Source organism: Sus scrofa, chromosome 16 (genome assembly GCF_054392235.1).
Source record: "Sus scrofa isolate SSC_HxYL_T2T_F1_AM1 chromosome 16, Sscrofa_HxYL_maternal_Yorkshire_Landrace_v2.0, whole genome shotgun sequence".
NCBI lineage: Eukaryota > Metazoa > Chordata > Mammalia > Artiodactyla > Suidae > Sus > Sus scrofa.
The window spans coordinates 64910385-64934727 of NC_139398.1; the positions used below are offsets into that span (position 1 = coordinate 64910385).

Genomic DNA, 24343 nt, shown 5'->3' on the forward strand with positions numbered 1-24343 from the left:
AGTCTGCTTGTATGTCTGGGTGAAAGTCACTATAGAACAGTGTTATTTAATTTTTCTACTTCTTTCAGTTCAATGGATGCAACATTCACAATCCTCTCTAAGCCCATCAACCACAAAAACTTAATTAGATATTATATCTCCTTGGTTTAAAATAGTATTTAATTTTACATAATGTGTTCAGCCAAAATATTAGGATTCCCTAAACAGAAATGTTCCCTCTATTTTTTCCCCTCGGGCTTTTATTTCAATTTTTTTGTAGCTTTTAAAAAAATTATTCTCCTTAAAGTATGATTTCGGCAGTTTCCCTCTGTGAAACATCACCAACTCCCTTGCTACCACTACTTAATTGAAGATGTAATCCCCACTTAGTGACTGTGAAGCTTCCCAGATACCAAGTGCAGCAACGGGTAAATATTAACATTCCGGTTAAATGTGTGCCGCCTCTTATTCCTTTCCCCCCACAAATTGTCTTCCTGCTCCTTCGAGTGTCATCTAAAGTGAAGTGATATTAACTGAGACCTGCATGGGGCTTAGAGCACTGGAGTTGAAATTAATGGGCAAATATCCTCCTTCCCTACACAGTAAATGAACATTCAATCTCTGGGCCATACCCAGGTGTTGGAGAGAGGCTCAGACAGAGGGAGCACACCAAGGAAGAATGCCATGCTCCAAGGCCAAATTCAAGCCCTTTCCTGGCTTGATGGACACAAGATAAATTTAAAGGAAAGTTTTCAATGAATAAACAAGCCTCAGAACACAACACCTTGGGGCTGCATCAAATCCAGCCCACACTAGCTCCTTACTGATCTCTCCAAAACAAAGTTTGGCTCTCTGTTTGAATCCCCTGGGAATCCTTGTGTTCGGTTAGTTTGCTCTTCTGTTCCAAAACATCTCAGTTCCATCTCTGGGATGAACACGGAGGCTGATGCAGCAGGACACCCCAAGTTCCATGGGGGACACCTAGCCTCCAACCCAGGTCACTAGAAACAGAGCCAACTCCGGGTGGAAACTTTCGAGCAGGTGGGAGTAGCTGCTTTGCCTTCCTTGCCGCAGACACTGATGACTCCCTGAAGAAACGTTTGTTTCCCAGCTGACAGCAGAGGGCGCCAGAGTCTACCACAAGGCCGAGCCACGCTGTCCCTCAGCCCCTCACCACAAAGGTGCCGCATCCGAAGGTCGGGAACATCTCGATTTCTTTATTTTTAAGAGATCTTTTAATCCCCCAGTCATTGTGTCTGTGCAAACTGGTGCTGCGAGGGAGCCTGGCTGGGGGACACCCTCCTCGTATTCTGATCTGCGGTGGAGGTGGTTCCTGTGTGCAAGTCCCATTAGCATCCCCACATTTGTGTACGTAGATGCACATGCAGCATTTTTTAATCAAAACTAGAAGGAAAAATTATTACATAACAACAACCTCCATCCTACGGAGGGCCCTGTGCCGGTGATCCTACGGGGCTTGGTGAACATCTGCTCAGCATCAGTCCCCCACGAAGAAATTATTCTTAACCTCATTTGAAAGACAGGTAAACCACCGGTCAGGCTGCCAAGACGACTTGCTCCAGATGACAAAAGCGGTCTCCATCAGCGAAATAATAAAGCATGGGCACGCCGTTAGCAAAGGCTTTCAGAGGCAGACAAGCATCCATTTATTATTCCAAAGAGCATTTAAGGCTGACATTAGTTATGAAGGCCAAAACCCGTGGTTAAAAGGCCGCCTCTTTCCTGAAACACCTGGGAAGCTTCCAGGCCATTAACCCTGCTCAGTGGCAGCTCCCGTTTATTCCGAAAGCATTTGTTTCAGAGGAAGATGTAGGAAGTGAGTCAGATCACTTCCCGGTCCGTCAAAATGTGGGAGATGGATCTAGTTGTGTCCCGAGCATGGGAATTCTCTCCTCATCAGAGGGGCCGGCCCAGGGGCCCTAAGGGGGCAGTCTGGCCTGGGGTTCCTCTTATAGAAGCGTTGTAAAGACTCAATTTTAGGATGAGGCTCCTTGCTGCTTTCTTCATTTTCCCTTTGCATTCCAGTGAGGGGCTCAGGGTATGGACATCTTGCAAACTCGGGTCTGTAAGCATATAACTCTCTCTACAAAGCAACTCCTTTTCTTTCCCAAGCAGCATTTTGCCACATGGCAGAAAGTTCATCTCAGTCATGGTTTCTGTGGGTTGCTCTCAGTTTGGAGAGGCTGCAGAGCATCAAGGCAAAGCCGAACACCTGTCCTCTGCCACTCTCCATGCATGCTGGCCCCTGGGGTGATGACCATTCTCTAACTTTGGTCCTAGGTCCATGAAGGATGCTGCCACAGTGTCATTCTCAACCACAAAGCCCCTCTGAGCTCTTCCAGAAGCCCCCCTCCTGTGGCATATGGGAGTCATCTTACACAGCTCCTGTGCCCTCTGGGGTGCGGGACACTCTGGGAGGTGGTCTCAGGCCCATCTGTCTACTACACAGCTGTTGGTGCCACAGGGCTTGTACTTTCTCTATACTTCGAATGGGCAGCCGGGCGAGGCTGTCCTGGGACAGATTTCTCCCCCAGTCTGGGTTTCCTGCTGTCCTCGTATTCTCAGCTTCCTTTTGCTCCCTTCTTCAGGCAGTTTTGCTCTGTGCGACTCGTTACCTTCTCTCCCAGATCTGCTTCGCAGGCCCATAGTCCCCCAGAGCTTGGGCTTTGAAACTCAAAAGATTTTTCTCATCCTTCTACTGTGACATCCCTTCCCTGAGGCAAGGATGCCACCTGGTCTTGTCGACTGAATGAAGGAGGGGGTGGGAGGAGAATAGGGTACAGGGAAATACAGAGAGGAAAAAAAAGTCAGTTGAAAATTCAAATTATTATCTTAGCCCATATACAATAAAATCATTAAATGTAAATAGAGAACCAGGGATGGGGAAAATATAATAGAAAATCAAGTACAGATGAAAGAAAAGAATTTAACCTCCAGCTCACGTGGATAACAGGTACCTGAACTTAGAATTTGTCTCTGAGCTTCCCGGCAGCCAAAGAGAAAAAAGAGGAGACATAGTCACTTTACATATTCTTATTTTCAAAACAGAGAAAATATACAAATTCATCAAGAGAAATAAAGAAGATTTCTTTCACTCTAGATTTTAAAAGCATTATCACTTGGGACCTTGCAACAGTAGCCCCAGAGGAAAGATGAGGAAGTTGACATCAAGGCTATTTGGAAATGAGTCTGGATACTCCAGACCAGAAACTTGAAGTCAGAGCAGAAGGGCTGCTTGACTGGCTTGGCACCATTCTAGCTAGATAGCTTTTCCTTCCTTCCTTCCTTCCTTCCTATTTATTCTCTTTTTAAAAAATATTTTAAAGTATTAAATGTTTGGGATTGATTTTTTAAAATATACTGGGGGGAAAAAAAAAAAGAAAATTCAAATACCAGAAAGGAGCACAGTGGTGAAAAACCTATTGCCCTCCATCCTTGTCTCCCAACCTCCAATTCCCCTCCCTAGAGCATCTTAAAGCCAGTTCCTCAGTCCTCCCTTCCAGAGTTGATCTGTGCCTGAGTTAAGAGTATTTAGCCCCTCTTATTTTTTTTAAATACAAATATAAGTCATTATGTACACCATTCCATACCTTGCCTTTTCACTTTGCAATCCATCAGGAGATTGTTACATTATCTGTCTGTTTTTTAAATGGTTGCATAGTATTCCAGAACATAGTTATTCTGTATGTTATTGAAAGTCCCCTACTGATATTCATTTAGGTTATTTTAAATGGATTGCTTTTTAAAGTGATATTGCAATAAATACCTTGATGGCAACAGCAGAGCATTAAACCAAGTGCAGAACTATTCCGAATGTGGGCCCCTGTGTGATCACACAGGTTAGACACCCACAGAGCTGGTCCTGCATGTGAGCAAAAAAGAATAATGGAATGTCAGGTAACCACTAAAAAATGACAAGCCTGAGACATCCATCAGGACGGGAAAGCATACGTGAAAAAGAAAATATCAAACTTTTCTTGGGTGTAGCCTGTAGCATCACAGACATGGATGTGCTTGAGTTAACAGAGACCAGAGGTGTGTTGTTTTAGCATCTCAAGAAATAGAGCTGAGGTTGGAGTTCCTGTCATGGCGCAGTGGTTAACGAATCTGACTAGGAACCATGAGGTTCAAAGGTTCGATCCCTGGCCTTCTTCAGTGGGTTAAGGATCTGGCGTTGCCATGAGCTGTGGTGTAGGTTGCAGACATGGCTCAGATCCCATGTTGCTGTGGCTCTGGTGTAGACCGGCAGCTACAGCTCTGATTAGACCCCTAGCCTGGGAACCTCCATATGCCGTGGGAGCGGCCCAAGAAATGGCAAAAAGACCAAAAAAAAAAAAAAAAAAGAAAAAGAAAAAGAAATAGAGTTGAGGCACCAAGAGTTATTAGCTAAACCGTATGAACCTGCTCTGGTTAGAGGTGGCAGTTTCATAGGGTTCTACGTAGCTGACCCCACCCTGCTCTGTTCAGGTTCTCAGACAGAGACAGGGATTTGGGTGGAAGCAGTTCTTTGGCAGTGATCCCAGGAAGTGGTGGCATAAGAGTAGGGAAGTGTGGCAGGAAGAGAAGGCAGCCAATAAAAGGTATGTTTTCAAGCCAGCTCCCATTGTGAACAACTGGAGCTTACTGTCTGGGAGATGTGAGAATACACGTCTCCACCCAGGACCAGGCAAGTGGAGCACCAGTCAGCCAGCTCTCCACTCATCAGCTTCAAGGCCCACAGAGCATGCGCTGCCACAGTCATGGGAAAGCCCAGAGGCTGAGACACGGGTGTGCACCCAAGGAGAAGGATGCTGCGGGTGTTCCCACACCATGTCTGGTCCCCAGGTACTCACCTCCCCATGACCACAGCTATAGTCACCTGAAAGGATCAGCCACCTTGGGTAGAGATACGCTCACACAGGTGGCAGCATCCATGTCAGCACTAACACAAGGGACAGAAGTGCAGTGGCATAAGTCACCAGAGTAAGCACCCACTGGGTTCACTGCTCCTGGAGCTAAGTTTACATGTTCGGCACTGCCTTGTGAAAGAAAGACCCAGAATATGCCTGCTGCTGGCTAAGGCAGTGGATGGCCTGCTGGGGACTCCTGTACAGGGACCAGGGAGGAAGGAGTGGCCAGGACACTGGGTGATCCGGGAGTCTTTGCCAGATTTTCTTGTGCAGCATTTTGCAAGTAGGCCATGTATTCCACACGCGTTGGTAAGTGCAGACATGGAGATTTCCCCCTTTCTAACCGTCAAGTTAAAACTAAATGCTGAGCGAGTTAAAATACCCAAAGCCCCTATTTCTCAGAGTGTTAGTCAACTGACCTCTCAGTAAGTGATCTGCCCGTCATCGTAGCCTTTCCGTCCTCTCCATGGTACGTGCGTGCTCACCCAGGGGTAGTGCGTTAGCCTTCCGCAAACCCCCTGCGATTCCCCGCCTCTGGTGGAGAGCAAGAAACTCTCTGGTCCCTTCCATAAAGGAAGAATTGGATGCTGGAATTTGATTTTAATTTTTTTTAATTGGAAAAATCTTTCTAAGGACTTTTGAGCACTGAGAGCGTTCTAAAGGAATCAAATAGAAAAGCGAATTTAACCTGTCAGCAAGGCTGCTTTTAAAAACTTTTTAAAGTTTGGATCAGCAGTAGCCCTTTGTTCTTGGGAGTTGAGGATCTGCTACCTTTCAAGAAGGGGCCCCCTTTTCCAGTTATCCACTGCCTCCTTCCCTGACGACGATCTGTTCCCAGTTGCCTGTCGCCTCTCTGGAGTCAGCTGGCAGTATCAAAGCCAAGACCAAATGAAGGAGGCCAGAGGAAGACAGACTAGGGAACAGCGGGGGCGGGCGGGCAAATGCATCTGTGGTCTCGGGTATTTTTGCCAGAACCAACACTCTGCTGCCTCTTTTTTTTCCCTTGACAAGAGTCTGCTTGGTGCCCTGAATGCACCCAGACCAGTCAGTCTGTGGTTTTCTCTTCCCCTTGCTCTAAGGTCTCCTCATTCAGGAGGGTTCAGTGGTGAACTCCCCACAGCCTCAGCCCGCAATCAGCTCTCGAACCCAGTGTCAGTGGGCCTCTGGGTGGGCTCCTCTGAGGCACACCTGTGAAACGGCCCATTTCTCTCTCAGCTAATAATCAGCCCCGCTATTTATTGAGCAGATAGGATGTGGTGGGTAGACACAAGCAAAGTGCGTATCATTATGCCCAAATTACAGGGAAGGAGACTGCTTCAGAGAGGTTAAGTAACTTACCCCAGCTCACAGAGCTACCAGGCGAGGGCACTGGGATTTGGACCAGGTCTCATTCTCACCCCTGTCTCCCTATCAGGGGTGATGGGCATTCTTCAGTCCCCTCATCTCTGTCACCCAGGCTGCCTCATTTTGGAGGAGGTTTCTGGAGCCCAGAGCCAGCCCCCCACCATTCTGGGAACCCCTCTTTTATAGCCTGAATCTTTAGTCTTGCTCCTTGTCTCACTTTGAGATCCCCCTCCTTTACCACCATCAGAGGGACCTCCCTCAATTTCAGCATCACACAGGCTGCACAGTCTTTCAGTGCCTCAGCATCACTGCAGGATGACAGCTGACCTCCTGGACCAGGAATTCAATCCCCAGGGAGTGGGCCCTCATCCACGTGGCTGCTCTACCTTCTAGCTAAGCCTCTCACATGCTGCCCTCCCACCCCAATGCCTGCCCGTCCCTCTTCCCATTTGGGACCGCCCCTCTCCAATGGCCCTCTGCACCCAGTCCCTGTACCTGCCTCCCTGTTGGTAGATACTCATCAACCCACCGTCTGTGTGAGTTCCTTCAGGACAGGAAGCCTTTTATCACAGTGTCCCCGGCACCAGCCATAGAGTTGCGTCCACAATAGGTGATGAGGACGTTTGTTGAACCCAAAGGTGAATGAACTGACTTTGATGTTTGTGAGAAGGTACCCATACCTGGAAGGTTTCCAATGACCCTTCTCCTCTTGCCAGAGAAGGTTGGTTTGTTTGGCCGCCCCCAGCACATGGAGTTCCTGGGCCAGGGATCAGATTCGAGCCATGGTTTCAGTCCACATGACCTACGCTTCAGGTGCAGAAACACCCAATCCTATAACCTACTGTGCCGGGGCTGGGGATCAAACCTGGTGTTGCTGCCGATCCATTGTGCCACAGCGGGAACCCCCAGGGAATGCTTTTTTTAATTTTTCTTTTTGTTTTTAGAGTATAGTTGGTTTACAATATTGTGCCAATTTCTGATGTACAACAAAGTGACCCGGTCATACGCACATATGTATGGATAGATAGATAGATAGATAGATAGATAGATAGATAGATAGATAGACAGACAGACAGACAGATAGATGGATAGATAGATGAATGGATAGATAGATGGATAGACAGACAGACAGACAAACAGACAGACAGGCAGACAGACAGACACTCTCTTTCCCAGGGAAGTTGTTGATAGCAGGTTTTCATTAAGGAAAGAGGCAGCCAGGAGATGTCACTAAGAAGGTGAAGGACTAAAAGGGAATTAGGATTGGAAGAAAAGACAGGGAAAACTCAGCAGATTCCAAATGGTACCAAGTATGTCTCCAGACTTCCCACCCTGTGTTGCGTTTCTGTGCCTGGCTCACCGACTCGTCCGAGGTGCACCTTGGGGCTGGGCAGGGGCTTTTACCCAGGTAATCTCCCAGGCCTCTGTCCTTTCTGCTCTCTTGCCATCTCTACTGAAACCAGCCTGCGTCTCCCACCAGCCCCCAGTCACCCCCCACACTCTCTGCACTGCAGCCCGTCAGGGGGAGTAAATATAGCCTGTCTTTAACGTGTATCTAAATTCACTCATTACTGGTAAAGCTAATGCTGTTGACGTGTTGGGACATCCATTTTAATTATGGAAAGGGACCTCCTTATCAATTATTTAGAACCCACAGAAAATAATCCATGAAAATAAGAGAGAAAAAATGGCTCTGTCTTTTTCTTGGGAAATCTGACACAGGATCTGTCACAGAACATGTACACTCAACGCATAAACACAAAATTGCACACACACGCAGCACACAGAAACACACACTCAGGTCCACCCATCACTTTGATTCCATTCCTCCAGCGTCTAAGAATGGTCCCTTTTGAAAAGGGATAGAACAGCAGAAATTAAAATGTTGGCTGTGTTTGAGAAAAACCATTGAAAAACAAACAAGAACTCTCATAGGTTGGCAGTACGAATTTGAAAAAATATTTAGTTGAAGTAACTGATGTCCCTCCTGAACTCATAGTAGTCTGCAGAGCTAGTCAAAAAAAGTGAAAGATTGAGATAATTATCCAAATCATTCAGGGTAGAAATACCTTCTGAAGCATCCCAATAATTGAGATCAAAAGGTTTCCTTGGGCGTTTGTCCTCTAGAGCTGCTGAGCTAAAAAGTGCCCTTGCGTGTTGCACATGTAACAGCCGTTTTGTCTCATAAACATATTAGGTTCAACGTTTCCATGTTGGATACTGAAAACTGTAGGAAAATGCAGTAAGTTTTACAATCCTTAAGAAAATGGGGATTGAGAACTTAGTGAGTTCCTATTATTTGCAAGGTATGGTGCTGGGCAGCAGAAGAAACATAAAGCAGCCTAAGGTCCTACTTAGTCGAAAGTTTCAACTTTTGATATCTTAATAGAGCTTTTTTGTTTGTTTGTTTTTCTTTTTTGGCCGCCCCGCAGCATGTGGAGTACCCAGGCCAGGGATCAGATCCGAACCACAGCTTCGACCTATGCTGCACCTGCAGCAACACCAGATCCCCAACCCACTGTTCTGAGCTGGGGATTGAACCCCAGTCCCAGTGCTCCCAAGAAGCTGTCGATCCCATTGTGCCACAGCAGGAACTCCTTACAGAGCTTTCTAGTTTTTTTGTTTGTTTGTTTGTTTGTTTTTAGGGCCGAACCCACGGCATATGAACGTCCCCAGGCTGCAGGTCAAATCGGAGCTGTAGCCACCCACCTACACGACAGCTCACAGCAACTCAGGATCCTTAACCCATTGAGCAAGGTCAGGGATCGAACCCACGTCCTCATGGATGCTGGTCAGATTGGTTAACTGCTGAGCCACAATGGGCACTTCTATTGTTGTTGTTTTTTAAAATCTTAGTGTCCTATGTGTTAAAACAAATAAACAAACAAACAAACAAAACCCTTTGAGAGGTGTAAACTGAATTGGTGGTAGGACTATGGGTCACTTTCTTTTTCCCCTCACTGATCTCCCACCTCTTAAGTATTTTTATAATTTTTGGGTTTTTTTGGCTTGTCTATGGCATGCAGAAATTCTCAAGCCAGGGATTGAACTGGAGCCCCAGCAGTGATAATACGGAATCCTTAACTGCCAGGCTACCAGGGAACTCCTGTTATTATAACTTTTGACTTAATTCAAAACATTTATTTATTTTTTAAAAAAATGTTTTTGTTTTTTTTGGTTATTATTTTTTACCATGGCATGCAGCAGTTTGATGTGGGATCTCAGCTCCCAGACCAGGGATTGAACCTAGGCTGCAGTGGTAAATGTGCTGAGTCTTAACCACTAGACCACCAAGGACCTCCCAGTTTTCAAAAAATCTTTAATTTTTACAAATGACAACATGATACGCCAGAAAGCAAAAGCTTCCACTCACTCCAGTATTCCTTCCTCAGCAGTAACCTGAGCAAATTGGTTGGTGTGTCTCCTTTACATTTCTTGTCCTATAATGATACAAGGCACACCTGCATTGTATGTTTTTTTTAAATGGGATATTATATAATATATTTTATACACACACACACATATATATACACATATATATTTATTATTTGCAAGTAAACTTTTTTACTCAGTAATGCATTAGGGACAACTTTCCATGTCATTATCTATCAATTTCCCCTATTCTTTTTTTTTTTTTTTTTTCTTTTTAGGGCCATACCCAAGGCATATGGAAGTTCTCAGGTTAGGGGTCAAATCAGAGCTGCAGCTGCCAGCCTATGCCACAGCCACAGCAATGCTAGATCTGAGCCGTGTCTGTGACCTGCACCATAAGTCATGGCAACGCCAGATCCTTAATCCACTGAACAAGGCCAGGAACCAAACCTGCATCCTCATGGATACTAGTCAGTTTCGTTACTGTTGAGCCACAGTGGGAACTCCTCCCCCATTCTTTTTGATGGCCTTTCTATACTATGGCCTTTCACTCCATAGTAGGAGTGGTTTCATTTTATGTGACCAATCTCTAAATGAGCAACAGATGGTGATATCCAATTTTTTCTTCTTACAGTCGCTGATGTGATTAATGCCCGGGTGTATGTAACTTTGAACACTTATGCTATATTCTTAAAATGACTTTAAAAAAAAATTGAGGTGAAACTCACCTAACGTATAGTTATCTGTTTTAGCACATACAGTTCAGTGGCACTTAGTGTATTCATCATGTTGTGAAACCACCAGATCTTTGTAGTTTCAAAACTTCTTCATCACTCCAGAAAAACGCCTCCGACACATTAAGTAATCATCCCAATTCCTTCCTTCTCTTTTCCCATAGAACCATTCATCTCTCTTTGGTCCCTATGGATTTACCTTTTTTGGATATTTTGTATAAGTGGACTCATACAATATGCGGCCTTTTGTGCCAGGTTTCTTTCACTTAGTAGCATGTTTTTGAGGCTCATCCAGGTTGTGTGCAGTATGGGTACTGCCTTCTTTTCTATGGCTGAATAATATTCCATTGTGTATAGACCACAATTTGTTTATCCATTCATCCACCGAAGGACGAAAAATCCTTCTCAGCAGGAAAAGTCAGGAAGAGCAGGTTGTCCCAAGAGCCTCAAAGGTGGCTCTGGTCTCAGGTGTTACTTTTCTTTTTCTAGAAGCCACCTAGGCCATTTTGCTCCATATGCTGGAGAACTTTGGTCCAAGAACTTTTGTTTGTTGTTTTTCTTTTATCTTTTAATCAAGAGTAGAATAAAAGAGTCATCAGCCCTCAAGTGTCTCATGATATAGAGTTTCTCAAATTGGAAAGAAATTGAGAAAGTAACTGGCTTGGTCAGTTTTTATTACACGGGGTAGGAAAGAATCATCTCACGGTACAAAGGAGTCCACCTACTCCTAAGACCTGGCCCTTGGGGGCTAGAAATATGGCAACAGTAATAACCCTTATACGTCAGCCAGGGGGGTGTGGGCTCGGTGGTAGGGAGGGGGGTGACTTCCTACAAGCCAACAATACATCTGTCTAGGGGTAGTGTTTCTCCCGAACGCTGCAAATGGCAGCTGATTTGTCTTTCCTTTTCACTCCTTTTTGCCTCGGTCCCTTAAATCCTTTTAAAAGGACCTACTGTGTGCCAGACACCAAAGATCCAAAGAAGGTGAGAAATGGCCCCTTCCCTTGTGAGCTGATGTCACAGAGGGAAGAGGGATACATAAAGTAAGAACGTTGCCTCTTTGGGGTAAGCAGGACAGTGGAAAGATGAGAATGCACCACCCCATGGCGATGAGAAGGGAAGCATCCCATTGCTTGTCTGGAGGCCTGCTTGGCTGACATCATGGACCAAAGATGCAGGTCAATAGAGTGGGTTGCTGGCTGTCTCCTTACATCGGTACTGCCTTGCAGGAGACAGTGCTCCAGGTCTCCACACACCCGAGTTCAAATTCTGCCCCATTCACTAGCTGCATAACCTCAGACAAGGGCCTTCCCCTTCCAAGGGCTTTGCTCCTGACCCGCTAAAGGACAGTGCTAGCTCTCAGCCATGAAGATTAAAACAGACGTGTGTAGGCAAATGGGGCCTAACAGATGCTCAGTAAATCTCATTCTTTTCCCAGTTCTGCGTTGACCCATTTCCCCCCATAGGTTTTGAACTAAAGAAGTACAGCCCCTCAAAGTCCTGTTCTCAACTGGGACTCGAGACCAGTGGTGCCCCTGGAAATGTCTCGAGGGGCGAGCCGGGGTGGGAGGGTCTCAGGCTGGCCTGTGCCCCATTCCTCCTTTGCAGAAATCTTCCTCATCCATGTTCCAAATTCCCCTTCCTTGGTGTGAACTCTCTCTCCCTCTCTTCAGCTCCCAGCAAACCTCTTCCAGAGGCAGAGCCTCTCACCCCCAGCCCATGCTCCCAGGGGCCCCAGCAGCTCCTGAGAATCACCCAAATCTGGCCTCCCACAAAAGGCCGAAGCCACGGTCGTCCTCTCCTGACAAATCCCGCCTGAAGCTGTTAAGATCTCTTCTGTTAGAACTTTTTAACGGTGTCATAAATCTTTTATTAACATTTGGTATTATACTAATTAAAACTGTTCTCTGTATGTATTATTAATTTCCCTAGCACTTCTTGCTGGGGTGACGTTTTTAGCCAGCTAAGCAGAATGTAGCACAGTAAATAAGAAGAAACTCATTTCCAGACAATTAGCCTTGCAGAAAAATAAGTTGGTTAATGGAAGGCATGATGATTACAAATTTTACCTAAATAAACAGGGTATCTTAATGGTAACTCTTCAAGCTAAGTAAACAGATTGGGGTGGTAATGTCCTAAGCAATACTTAAATGTAACTGTTTAATAAATTGGTAAATTACTCATTTCATCTTAGAACAAAATGGTAATACTGTAGTAATAACCTAGTATATATTCCGTAAATATGAAGCATTATCACTTTAGCTCTGTAGAAATCACCACAGTGATATGTCAGCATTGATCTAAAACTGCAGCATTTTATCTCAAGTTTATTACCCATTTTTGAGAATCGCTGAGATTTTCAGAGCATAATGGCAATAAAAGAAGAATTTAAAAAGCGCTTTAATGTGCATAAGTTAATCAGAGGTATCCTCGGGGGGAAAAGGAAATTTGGTAAAACATGAATTATAAGCATCATTTAAACTTACTTTGGACACTAGAGATAATAAATGGCACCATAATTTAGAAATAGCTTTTAACATCAATGACGGTAAGTACCACTTTACTGTTCATAAGAATTGCAGAGCAATGGTGCTGAGGCCAATTTTATTAGCCATTTTTTTCTTTATAAAAGCAATCCAGCCCTTTCCACAACTGAGGAGACAGGAACAAGAGTTACGTGCTAATATGCAAAATGCATTTAAGTTTTTTGAAATAGAGGATAATAAATTGTGCCAAAAGATAGAGTCTGGAGACAAATGAATGATCATTTAAAGAGAATAAGGCACTCTCAGAGTTTACATATTTGGGGAAACTTGATAAAAAAAAAAAAGCCAACAAATTGTTCATACATTTTCTCATTTGCCAGAGCATGCGGGTGTGCTTTCAAATCTGAGAGATGAAGCCATAAATCCCAGCGATTGGAAGATGCTGTAACAGAAATATATTTTTGTAAATTGTCGCCCTTGACAAATCATTTTTAAACGATACAGAATGCAGGTTGAACCTTCTCTTCAGGTGCCCAGGCAACCTGCCTGCAGAGAAGCCCCAGACCCTGACCTCTGCTTACCAAGCACAGCCTGACGGGATAGGGTTGCTGGCAGGTGCAGAGCGTAAAGCCAAGCAGCCCAAGCTGTGGGTCGGACAGCCGCCAGGACTCACTGAACCACCTACTAAGCACCCAGTGCACTGAGCATCATGGGGCCCCAGCAGAAGCTTGTCTGGTGCAGCGTATGGCTAGGCTGGCAAAATCTGGCTTTTATGAGAGAGACAAATTCAAGACGTCAGCTCCACACCCTGCCCTTCAGGATTCAGTAACTCCAGGTTCAAGATCTTTTGCTTTGCACCTGATGGATGTGAGGACAAACAAAACAATCCACCTTACTTGATCTTTTTAAGACCTAGATGCAGTTGAGCAACGCAGATGTCCACCCTGTCCTGCTTTTGAACATGAATGTATAACAGGCTCAGGGGTCTTCATCAAAAGCAGTTCCTTCTGGAGGTAGGTGGGGATGGACTCCAACAGAGCAGCTGAGATGGGGGGCGACGGGAGGAGATAATTCCTGGACTCTCCCCGACGGAGGGAAGCAAGGCTCTTTGCTGCATGCCTGCAGGCAGAGAGCAGGCCGGCAGGCCTTCTGACCACCTCCCCTGGTTTATCTCTTTGTGTTTATCTCACCTCCAGAACATCAGTGTCCTCTCACTAGTATCACTGATGTTCCTTCCCGCAGAGAGACTCCAGGAGGCATCAGGTCTGCCTGGCCTCCTCGCGGGAGGAGCCACACTTTGGGTGTGAACTCAACCGCATAACTGTACCATGACTTCATCTCCACGGAGCAGCCCAGCTTTGGTTGAAGTGCTCAGTTTTGGAAAAAGATTGGAGCATCCTGGGCTGGTAGATGGAGAGCAGTTGCCTTCAGGCAGCTGTGTACCTTTGGGCGAATACATATTCAAGTTGCTGAGGCTTAGTGTTCTCGTCTGTAAAATGGATGGCAAAACTGTTTTATAAGATGAAGAGGATGGAGTAAGAAAAGGTACATAATGTTCTGCGTTCAAGCGCTCGGCTCTTATTAGGGTTCCCCCCTCTGGAGTCAAAGCTTCTAGATTCCAGCCTGTACTCTATGTGACATCACTGTGTTATTTAACGTCCCCAAGCCTCAAACTTCTCACCCTCAAAGTGCGATCCACTTCCTAGGATTGTTTCAAGGGTTAAATGCGATCACTTGGGTAAAATGCTTAGTCCACTGTCTAGCCCACAGTAGGTGTTCTAGAAACGCTACTTACTATTATTTTAACTAAATAAATATGTACTTGGCAGTTGCAGTGTGCCAAACAATAACCACCACAGTAAACAGAAGCCCGGGGAAGCAGCAGAACACCTGGTTCCTTTGATGAAGAATAATCTAGATGCTCCACAACTAGTCAACAGCCATTTCTAGAAGATTCTCTGCAGGGGAGACACTGCAGACTGAGGTGAGTCGGGATTCTAAACTCTGACATAACTGGGTTTGAATTTCTGCTCTGTGCTTAATGTCTGACCATAAGCAAGTTACTCATCTTCTCTGGATTTGCTTCCTTCTCTTTGTGAGAACAAGAACAATTTATCTTGTGAAAATTAATCTACCACTAATAATATAAGAACAGTAAATGTATCATAGCACTTGTCCTGCATTAGGCTCCTGGTGAGGTGCTCAGTGGGTTATGTCATTTAGTCCTCCAAAACCCCTGTGAGGAAGAGCTAGCCATACTGAGTACAGATGAGGACACAAAGGCTCAGAGAGGCAATGTAGCTTTTCCAAGGTCACACAGCTGGTGAGTGGCGAAGCCGGGATTTTAACCTAGGCCTTTTTAGGCCCCATGTATGTTGTGGGCATTTTGGCCCAGAGGCAAACCACAATTAACTACTACCCGTCTTCCCTGAGCTGAAAATCCTCAGGGTCTGGCAGCTGAGGGCTACACCATGGCTCATCAGCACCCACAGGGGCTCACTAGAGCCTGTTCCTTGGCTTGGGCGGGGGAGAGGGCAGTAGAAGACCCCTGAATCTCAGACGAAGTGCAAGACCAAGCACCTTCCAACCACCTTCACAGGGCTCAAAAGAGAAGTAACAGAGGACAGTAATGGTAGCAGTAGCAGCAGCAGCAGCAGCAATACTGTTGTAAATACCACCCAGGATGTTCTGGTTTGTGTCAGAAGTTCTTTGGGGATGATAATCTTCAAACCATTCAGAATTCCCTCTGGTAGTCACACAAAGACATTGGCTTTAATAACAAGGAGGTGGGAGGGGCCTCAGTGGGTCACAACCCATGAACTGGAGTCAGTGCCCTTGGGTTGAAGTCCTGGACTTCAAAGTCAGAGTGGCCTTGGGAATGTTGTGTCATTTCTTAAAGCCTCAGTTTCCTCATCTGTAAAATGGGGACTGTGATAGTACCTGTCTCCAGAGAGAGCCGATGTGAAGATTATACCAGACTGTGCAGATGTTCTTAACAAATGGTAACTGCCAGGCTGCCAGAGCCTGGGACCCGGCTCTACTGGGGGCTGGGAATTGGGCCTATGGCCCCCACCCCTGCTCAGAGTGGCTCCTGCAACAAATGAACTTGAAACTGCAGGCCACAATAAGCAGGGCCCCTCCCAGGACCCTCTCCCTCTGATTTCCCGGGGTTGGGTATCCTCTCTGCTCTCCTTACCCATCTCCTCCTCAGTCCTGCTACTTCCAAGAACAAAAGTGTCCCAGCTGGGGCAGCCCAGATAGCAGGTGCGGGAGAGTGTGCGCTGTTTAGCATACTGGCTATTCACTGCAGCCCCTTTGAGCCTAGCCCCACCTTCTCTAGCCCCAGGGTCTCCGAGGGCCTTGCCCACTAGTACCCCCAGGGGCAGCCGTTCTCAGGAGGGCCAGTCTTTTCCAAGAGTTCTCCATGTATCTCTCCTGCTGGCTGCATCCATGCTGGCAGGAGGGAGTGGATTTTTCCTGGATGGGGTTCATGAGGGAGGCAAAGGCTATGCTGCTCACCCAAAGGTTCCAGGCCTTTGAGAGTTTCAGCACGTCCCAGATAAATCCATCGATCAATAGGGCTTGATAGCAAAGCCAGTACATTCTAGGTAGCCGGCCAGCACGGAAGCTGCACGGGGTCTAGAGGCTTTTAAAGCCAATCTGAGACTCTGCTCCATTTGAAGATTTGGCTTCTTTAAAAACAGCGGAGTCTGGGTCAGCACAAATCTCTCTAATGACCCCGAGGCCAGTGGAGCTTTTCCAGTCTGTGATCTGTGGTCCTGTGGGGACAAAGCCCGGCTGGGATCCCACAGCCAGCCCGGCTGGGAGACCCAGACTTTGAGTCAGAGCCCATTTAAGCAGGGTGAACCTGGGCAGGTCAGATCCCTTTTCTGCTCCCCAACTTCCTTATTTGTAGCATGAGAACATGGAACTGTTCCCCGGATTCAGGGGAATGGTGGACAGTTTGAAAACCTCCCAACAAATACTCTATTCAAATATGTTTTTTTCTTCTCCTACCCTACCTCTTCTTCACACCAGTTTGGGAGCATATTAAAAGGGTTTAAAAAGTAACTCATTAATTGCCAGACAGTCTGGCCTAAGAACAACTTTGATCATTTCAGCTAAAGTGAGAGGCCACAGATCTCAGGGTAACACCAGGATACTGCAGCCTTCCCCCCCACCAAATCAGCCCAGGCCCAGTTTCCCAGATGACTGCACCAACTCAGCACTTTCAGTGACCTCTGTGGGGGACACTGCCCCATTCCTGCCCTTTCCTCCAAAATGGCAATGCTTCTGACTAAACCCCAACCTTATTGTTTACTTAGATGTCTTATCCATAAATATATTTTTAAACATTTCTGTTCTCATAATGAATTGAAGAACAGCTGTACCATAAGCCATGGCTTCCCCCCCCCCACCTTCCCTGGAAGAGTCTTTGATGATTGTGTAGCCCTAATTTTTCAGATAGAGAAACCAAAGCCACCCTCGCAGGGCCACACAGCAAGGGAGTGACAGAACTGAGCAAAGAACCCCCTGTCGTCGCTGGCTGGGTGTCAGGGGGAACGCACCTATCACTGTGGCAATTCCAGGGGGCCGCGGGGGCCCGCGGGGGAAGGTGGGTGGGGCGGTTGCCAGTGTCTGAACCGAGAAAAGCACGACTGGGTCTGGGTGTTGCTGAGAAGAGACGCTCATAACTGAGCAGATGCCTGGAAGGGCGGGGCCCTCGCCACAAGCCGGCAGATTTCTTACAAGGAAAACCGCCTTCGATGTTGAGAAACTTTGGCTCTCCGGAAGGCGGGCGCCTTCGCCATGCCAGCCCTCCTCTGGCCTTACTCTGCTTGCGTTTTAGTTGCGCTGAGGCCGAGATACTGGGATTTTCGGCGAAGGTCCCCAGGAACCTTCCGTGCCCTTGCAACAGAGGCCTGGGCCTCTGGAGGTCTCCGCGGGAAGTCGGAGGCCACACTCCGTGGTCCCTAACCCGGAGTGCCTAGCCAAACGGCGAACAGACGCGCACCGCCTGCTGCAGCCCAGGGCCGGCAGCTGCTGCTGCTGGTGGCCCGACCCTTCCGGACCAGGCCGCGTGCTTAAGCCGCAGGTCCTCAAAAAGGGCCGCAGGACCCAATTGCTCGCGGCGGGCGAACGTGCGAGCCGAGGTTGCCCAGCCCAAGGGCACAGCGTGGCTTCCGGTGTTACCGATGAGCTGGGAAACTCGCGCCTCTTCTTCCGGCTCCTGCACAGACGGCAAACGCAGGGAAGCACGCAAGCCTGAGAGGTGAGAGGCGCTGGCTCCTTTGGAGCTTGGAGCCGGAGTCCACCACCCAAGCCGGAGCCGGAAGGCCTTCTGCCTCACTGTGACGACCCCCAGGGGGGCCTGGTGTCAGAGTGGTTGCAGGTGTTTCCGAAGCCACCTCCCTGTCCTTCTCTAGGCAAAGTCCCCCTTTCCTCCCCAGCATTAATTAGAGCACTTTATTTGGAGCGGGGTGGGGTGAGAGCGCCCGTCTGCCGGCGATGCACGATCCAGAACCAATTTCTGAACTTCTTTGGGCTTTAGTTTTTCCAGCTGCAAAAAGCGGAGAGGCATCCAACCTTCGCAGAGACGTTGTGCACGTCATCGTCAACCACACGCTGGGTCCAACGTTCCTCTGCAGCCGGCGCTGTACAGGGGAGTCACTCCCACTTGCGGAAAGCGAGCGGCCACCCCGGAGTCCCGCTCTCTCTCTCAGGCTCTGATCCTCCTGGGTCCCCACTGTATCTCTCAACCCCACACTCCACCGGCTACGGCTACGGAGCTTGGCGGAGAGAGCCGAGTGAGGTCTGACTCCGGATACCTGGGCCGGGCAACCTCCGCCCCACTTTGCAGACGCCTCCGGCCCAAGTCCCCCACCCCCACGCCGCCTGAGGATGGAGCCCAGAAACCCGCACTCAAGGAGAGCTCCCCTAAAGGGTACGCCTGGGTCACAAAGCTGTCTCTCGCCTCGTTGTCCTGCATCTGTAAAATGGGCGCGGCTCCAGAGAATCTCCAAATGAGGCCAGGGAAGGCCATGGGAAAGGGCTACGAGGTGGTCTCCAGACCTTGCCCAGAGGTCGGCTGCTTCTTGTCCTCAATCCCTTCCGCAGCTGGGCTAGACGTCCATTCACCTGCTTGCGCTAGGAGCCTCGGCCGCTTCTTCCGGCCGAGGTGGGGACTCATGTTGGGATCCGAGAAGGAGGCGCCAATGTGGGCCTCCCAGCCTACTCCAAATTCTCTTTCCCCTGAACTCGGCTTCAGCGGGCGGGGTTGGGGGCTGCCTGATCCGGATATTTCCGCAAAGAGACTAACTATGCTTCACAGCCTTCCTAGTGGGGGCACTGGGAGCTGTGTCCCAGGCGTCCTCTGGTTCTCCTTCCGCGCAGCCACAGTGGAAACGGCGGCAACCTCCAGGCTTTGCATAGTGGGAGTGGGGCGGTAGGTACAAGACGGCCTCGTGCAGCTTAAGCAATGCCCCCTACCCCGCTAGGGGCGCCCGCACTGCCCTGGGTGAGCCTGATTGGGAGAGAGTCACCATGCAGCCCCACACAAGTGGGCTCAGTCACCCCCAAAGTCGGAGAGACTCCTAGTCCATCTTTGGCTTTGGCTGGCAAAAAGCATGGTTGGGGCAAAGTGCTCAGAAAGGGAAATTGCCCAGGAGACATCGATGCGGGAAAGACTACCCCAGCCCCGGCCCCCGCCATCTCGAACCTCAGGTTCCCGGATCCTGGCCTGCCCGAACGGCCACCCAGACGGACCTTTCCTTGAGAGATCTTTTACACAAAATGAGGCACCAGAGAGAGAAAAAGATGTGTGTGTTTGTTCCCCAAAGGCCCAAGAATCGACGGTCACATCCTGGCAAAATAACAAAAATAATTCAGGAAAACAGAAACCAACCATTAAGCCTTATTTTGGAGAAAGAATAAAAGTGAAGGAAATTGGAAAGCGATGCCAATGCCAGAGGGAGGGGCTGCTTGGTCATCAAAGGCAAAGAAGGTTGCTCTGGTTTTTAGATATTCAAATCCCCAGCTGAAGGGCCAAAATTTCCCATCTCTAGGACATCATTCATTAGGGTATTTTTTTTTTTTTTTTTTTTTTTAGCGGAGAAAATAGAAGCATTTCAGGAAAACACTCAGGGAAGAGACCCGAAGCTCTGGGTCATCCTAGTTCCTCTTTGGGGTGTGTGTAAGTCCCCAGGGCCAGGAGGTGGGGGTGGAGGCAGAAACGCCAGGAACTCCAGCTCTTTCTTAGACTGCTCCCTTTCCTAGAGGCCTGCCAGTGCAGACAATTCCTCAGCCCGCTTACAACGAAGGTGCCCAAAAGCCCGATCAGGCAGGGCGGTGCAAGGCCCCAAGCGAGGCAGGGCAATGAGGCCGGCGCGAATACTACGGGGCTTCTGGGACATCACCCTGAAGGGTTTAGCCTTTAGGAGCTCCTGAGAGCCTGACCTGAAGGGGAGAAGAAGGGAGAGAGAGACCAACCTGGAGGAGGGAAGGAGGGGAGAGAAACTGATACAGAGGAAAATATTTTGGGAGACAAAAAAGGGAAAACTAAAAGGACTAAAAGAAAGGAGGAAAGTAAGGAGAGGACGCGAGAGTCAGAAATGGAGAGAGTAGTTGGAAATGGAAGAGAGAATATGACAAAGATGAGAAACTAAAAGCAACAGAGAACGAACTATATAGAGGAACATAAAACTGTAAAGAAAAGGAAAAAGGAGGCAGAGATCAAGAGTAACAAATAGAGGAAGACATAGAAAACGTCGTTGTGAAAGAAAGGGAGAGGCCAGAAAAATTTTTAAAGGACTGAAAGGGAGAAAGATAGAAGGAAAAAAAAAAAAAAAAGGCGAACAAGAGGAAATGTTTATGGATGCTTCGAGTGTGTGTTTGTCGTTGTGGGAAGAGACCACCCGCTCCAAATCTCGTGATCGCGAAACTTCCCGCTTCTGAGCCCAGGTAAAGCAGTGGACTGCGCCATGCCACTCTCACACCTGTGCTTGGGGTACTGGGCGTTCCGGGCGCCCCGCCCCCTCCTGTCCATTGACGCGTCCACGGCTGCAGTGACGTCACAGGACATCACGCTCCACCCGCGGGCCCACTCAACCCAAAAGGGTGAGGGTGTCCCGGGGCTGTGCGCTGCACTTACTTGCCCAAGAGCCGAGCATTTGGGGACCAAGGAGGCTTGCGGGCTCCGGGCGCACGGCCCTCCCACAGTGCGCCCAGATAAACTGAAGCCAGTCGGAGGGGCCCGCTCTAGGGCCTTGTTGGAGAAAGGAGTGCACAATGGGTTTGGGGCTGGGGGAGAAGGGTGGGTTTCGCATCCCAAGAAGTTCGAGGTCACCGTGCCTCCCAACCCCCTAGGTGGATTTGACTTGGGACGACTAAATACCCGCCAAGGCGGGGCCTTTCGCGCCCCAACTCTGCCTGGCGCTGCTCTGCTACCTCGGCCTAAAATGCCCTTCTCACGTCTGCCCCATCCCGCGGGCACCCGGCCTGCGGGCGACCGGCACTCACTGACCTGCACCGCGGATCCTCCGCGGGGCCCGGGGCCGGGGTTCCAGCTGAGGCGAACACCGACGAGGCTTGAAGTGGAATCGCGCGCGCACACCGCCGCTCGGCCTCGACCGCCGCAGAGGTGGGGCGCAAGGCCGGGGGTCGCCAAACATTATTGGAACGAAAACGAAATAAAAGCGGCGTTAAGTGAAATAGCTAACTTTTTATTAAATAAAACGGCTTAAATAAAAGGAACGGAAAAGGAGAAGGGTGGACTCAGCCTTAACGCAGGGTGCCCCAGCCCCTGGAGCTTCCCCCAGCCGCCTGGTCGGCCGCCCCTCCTCCAGCGGCCCCCGCGGGGGAAGCAGGTGGCCGGTTTCTAAAGAAAAAAGCCAAAACTTTTATTATTTACACGTTTGGGCAAAAGTACAAAGTATAATACAGGCGCCCGGCCCGGGGGCTGCGGGCGAGGGGCGGAGAAACGTAAGGCGCTTTCTTTGTCAGGCCCGGGCCTGGGGCGGGACTGGGCGTGGGGCGGGGGCTCGGATTGTGCAGCCGCGCGGAACCCGGGCCCAGCCCCCCTCCGCAGCCAGCGAGGACGCTGCTGTGCCCGGGGGCCTACACGAGCTTGGCGGGCCCTTCCCCTCTCGGCCTCAGTTCCCCCCCCAGCCCGGCTGGGGACCCGGGGCGCCCCGCTGGATCGGGGCGTCTATCCTTGGCGACTGTGTGCTGGTGGCTCACACCAGAGACGTGACGGCGGGGACCTTGGAGCTATCCTCCTCCCAGGGCTGCAGATTCTGCAAAGCAAAGAGCGACGAGTTGTGCAGACAGAGCGGGTCGGGCTGGATAGAGTCGTTGAGGCTCTTTTGGAAGGCGTCGTGTTGCAGCTGCAGCATGAGCCGGCTCGCCTGCTGCCGCTCCGCCTCCCGCTCCTCCGCCGTCTGCCGCCTGCACCGGGGGAGGGAGAGGGACAGCACCGTCAGGCGCCCCGCACCGCGGGGCCGCCAGCGGGACCCCAACCCGCCCGGGAGCCGAGCCCAGCCAGGAGCCTCGAGGCGCAGAGTCCGTCTGCCTCCCGCTCGCATTGTGTGCCGGGCACCTGCGGGTCCGGGGAGTGGGTTAGGATCGTTTTTTGTTGTTGTTGTGCGCCAGGAGATCGCCAGGAGGGGACTTCACCCTCCGCCCACCTGCACGCCCGGGTATTGTGGCTTCGCCAACAACAAAGATTGTTTGCGGGTTATCCAGGGCAGGGCTATGTGTAACTGACTAGGCCTTCTGGGCAGCCAAGTCACTGGGGGCCGGATGGGGGCTGACGCTGCACCTTGCGGTGTCCCCGGGCCTGGTGGTCAGCCTCATCCAGTTCTCCCAGGCTCTGTCTCAAACCCCTCTTGCAGGATGCGATCGATTCGCCGTTCACGGGTTGGATCAAAACAAGGATCAGATTAAAAGAGGGCTGGGGAACTAGAGGGAGAATCTGAAGCCCCGCGTGGATTGTCGGGAATCCGAGAGGGCCAGGGGAAAGAGAGAGGGATTAGGGGATGCTAGGGGCCCGGGGTGGGGTGGGGTGTTGGGGTGCTCAGGAGACGGAATAAAACACCGAGAGAGTTGGTGAAGCTCACAAGAGACACAGGGATGGGAAGCCGAGGCGCGGGAGAATGAGGAGAGGCGGGCGGGAGGATGAGCTGGGAAGGAGTGGGGAAGCGCGACCCTAGGAGGGCGGGTAGGGGGAAGCACAGGTTGGGGAGATCGCAAGGCTGCGGCACGGGTCGGGTGAAGGGCGGATGCAAGGTGGGCCGGGCCTCTCACCGCCACTTGGTCCTCCGGTTTTGGAACCAGGTCTTGACCTGCGCGTCCGTCATTTTGAGGGACTTCGCGAGCGCCGCCCTCTCGGCCGAGGCTAGGTACTTCTGGCGGTGGAAACGCTTTTCCAGCTCGCAGATCTGCACCCGAGAAAAGGACGTGCGCGGCTTCTTACGCTTGGGCGGCGTCCTGTTCTGGTAAGGGTGGCCGATGCGCCGGGTCACCGTGAAGGGCGTGAGCGCCGCCGCCGCTGCGGAGACACACGAGGCCCCTTGAAGCCCAGCCCAGCTCGACTGCCGTTCAGGCCCCATGCGGACCCAGTGCCTCCCGGTCGGGCGCAGACTACTCCGCTCTTTCGTTGGCCGTGCGTCCCCAGCGGCACCAAGCCGGTTGGGAGAAGTCCCCCTCTTCCCTCGGGCACAGGCTTATTTCCCCCAAACTCCCTGATTCCCCCCCTCCCCCATCCTTCTAAGGATGTCTCGGGCCCTGGGTGCTGAGGCTTCCACCGCCCTTGGGCTTCCGGAATCGTTTCCCGGAGTGGAGGACGTAGGGCGCGGCGCCTCTGGCCCGTGGAGAGCCGAGGCCCTGCGCCTGTTTGGCCACCCTGCTCACCTGTGAAACGGTCTTTCACGAAGCGGCGGCTACTCTCCATCCAGGGGAAATTGAGGCCACCCAGACTGGAGACCGCGGGCACGGAGGGCATGGCGGGCAGCGCGCTAGGCAGAGGCGGCGGCACGGCCCCGGGCAGCGGCCTGTGCGCCGGCACCCGGATCACGCCGGCGGGCGCCAGGCTCAGGTTGACACTGTAAGATCCCGCGTCCTCGAAGGGCGCGCCGAGGCCGGCAAAGGAGGCGGGCAGAGAAGGGTATGTGGCGCCCGGACGGCCCCCGGGGGGCCCTCCCAGGTAGCTGGCGCCGTCGGGGCCCCGCGGGGCTGGTGCGCTGTCCTGGTCCGGGCTGTTGAGGATCTGGTCGATGCCGAAGCTGATGGGCTCGTGCGGGTGCGGGGTCTGCGCGCTGGCGGGCGCCTCCATCCTGGGCGGGCAGAAGGGCTGGGTTGGGCTGGGCGGGGAGGCGGCTGGGTCCCCGTTACGGCGCGGCCATGGAGCGCCCGGCGCCTCTCGTCGCACTGAAACTTTGCCAAGAGTGCGCGGGCCCGACAGGCTCTGTGTCATCTTTCTTGAACCGAACCTGGAGTTTCCGCTGCTAATTCCTCTCCCGCC

General features: G+C 50.4%; 1 protein-coding gene and 1 long non-coding RNA gene across 4 annotated transcripts in view; one reads left to right on the forward strand and one right to left on the reverse strand.

The window, feature by feature from the left end:
- The window catches only part of LOC102158455 (uncharacterized), a 35335-nt gene extending 20526 nt beyond the window's left edge, over positions 1 to 14809 (forward strand). For all 3 annotated transcript variants that reach the window (XR_014830872.1, XR_014830870.1, XR_014830871.1), the window contains 2 exons: positions 13736 to 13838; positions 14655 to 14809. This is a non-coding gene — a long non-coding RNA (uncharacterized LOC102158455). The remainder of the gene's footprint in view (positions 1 to 13735; positions 13839 to 14654) is intronic.
- On the reverse strand, positions 12722 to 24302 carry TLX3 (T cell leukemia homeobox 3). The gene is made up of 4 exons (XM_003134061.6): positions 23734 to 24302; positions 23128 to 23371; positions 21347 to 22269; positions 12722 to 14314 (listed from the first exon to the last, which is right to left on the reverse strand). The coding sequence occupies exons 1-3, from the start codon at positions 24293 to 24295 to the stop codon at positions 22059 to 22061; spliced, it is 1017 nt and encodes a 338-aa protein (XP_003134109.3). The 5' UTR covers positions 24296 to 24302; the 3' UTR covers positions 12722 to 14314; positions 21347 to 22058.
- Positions 24303 to 24343: the final 41 nt, after the last annotated feature.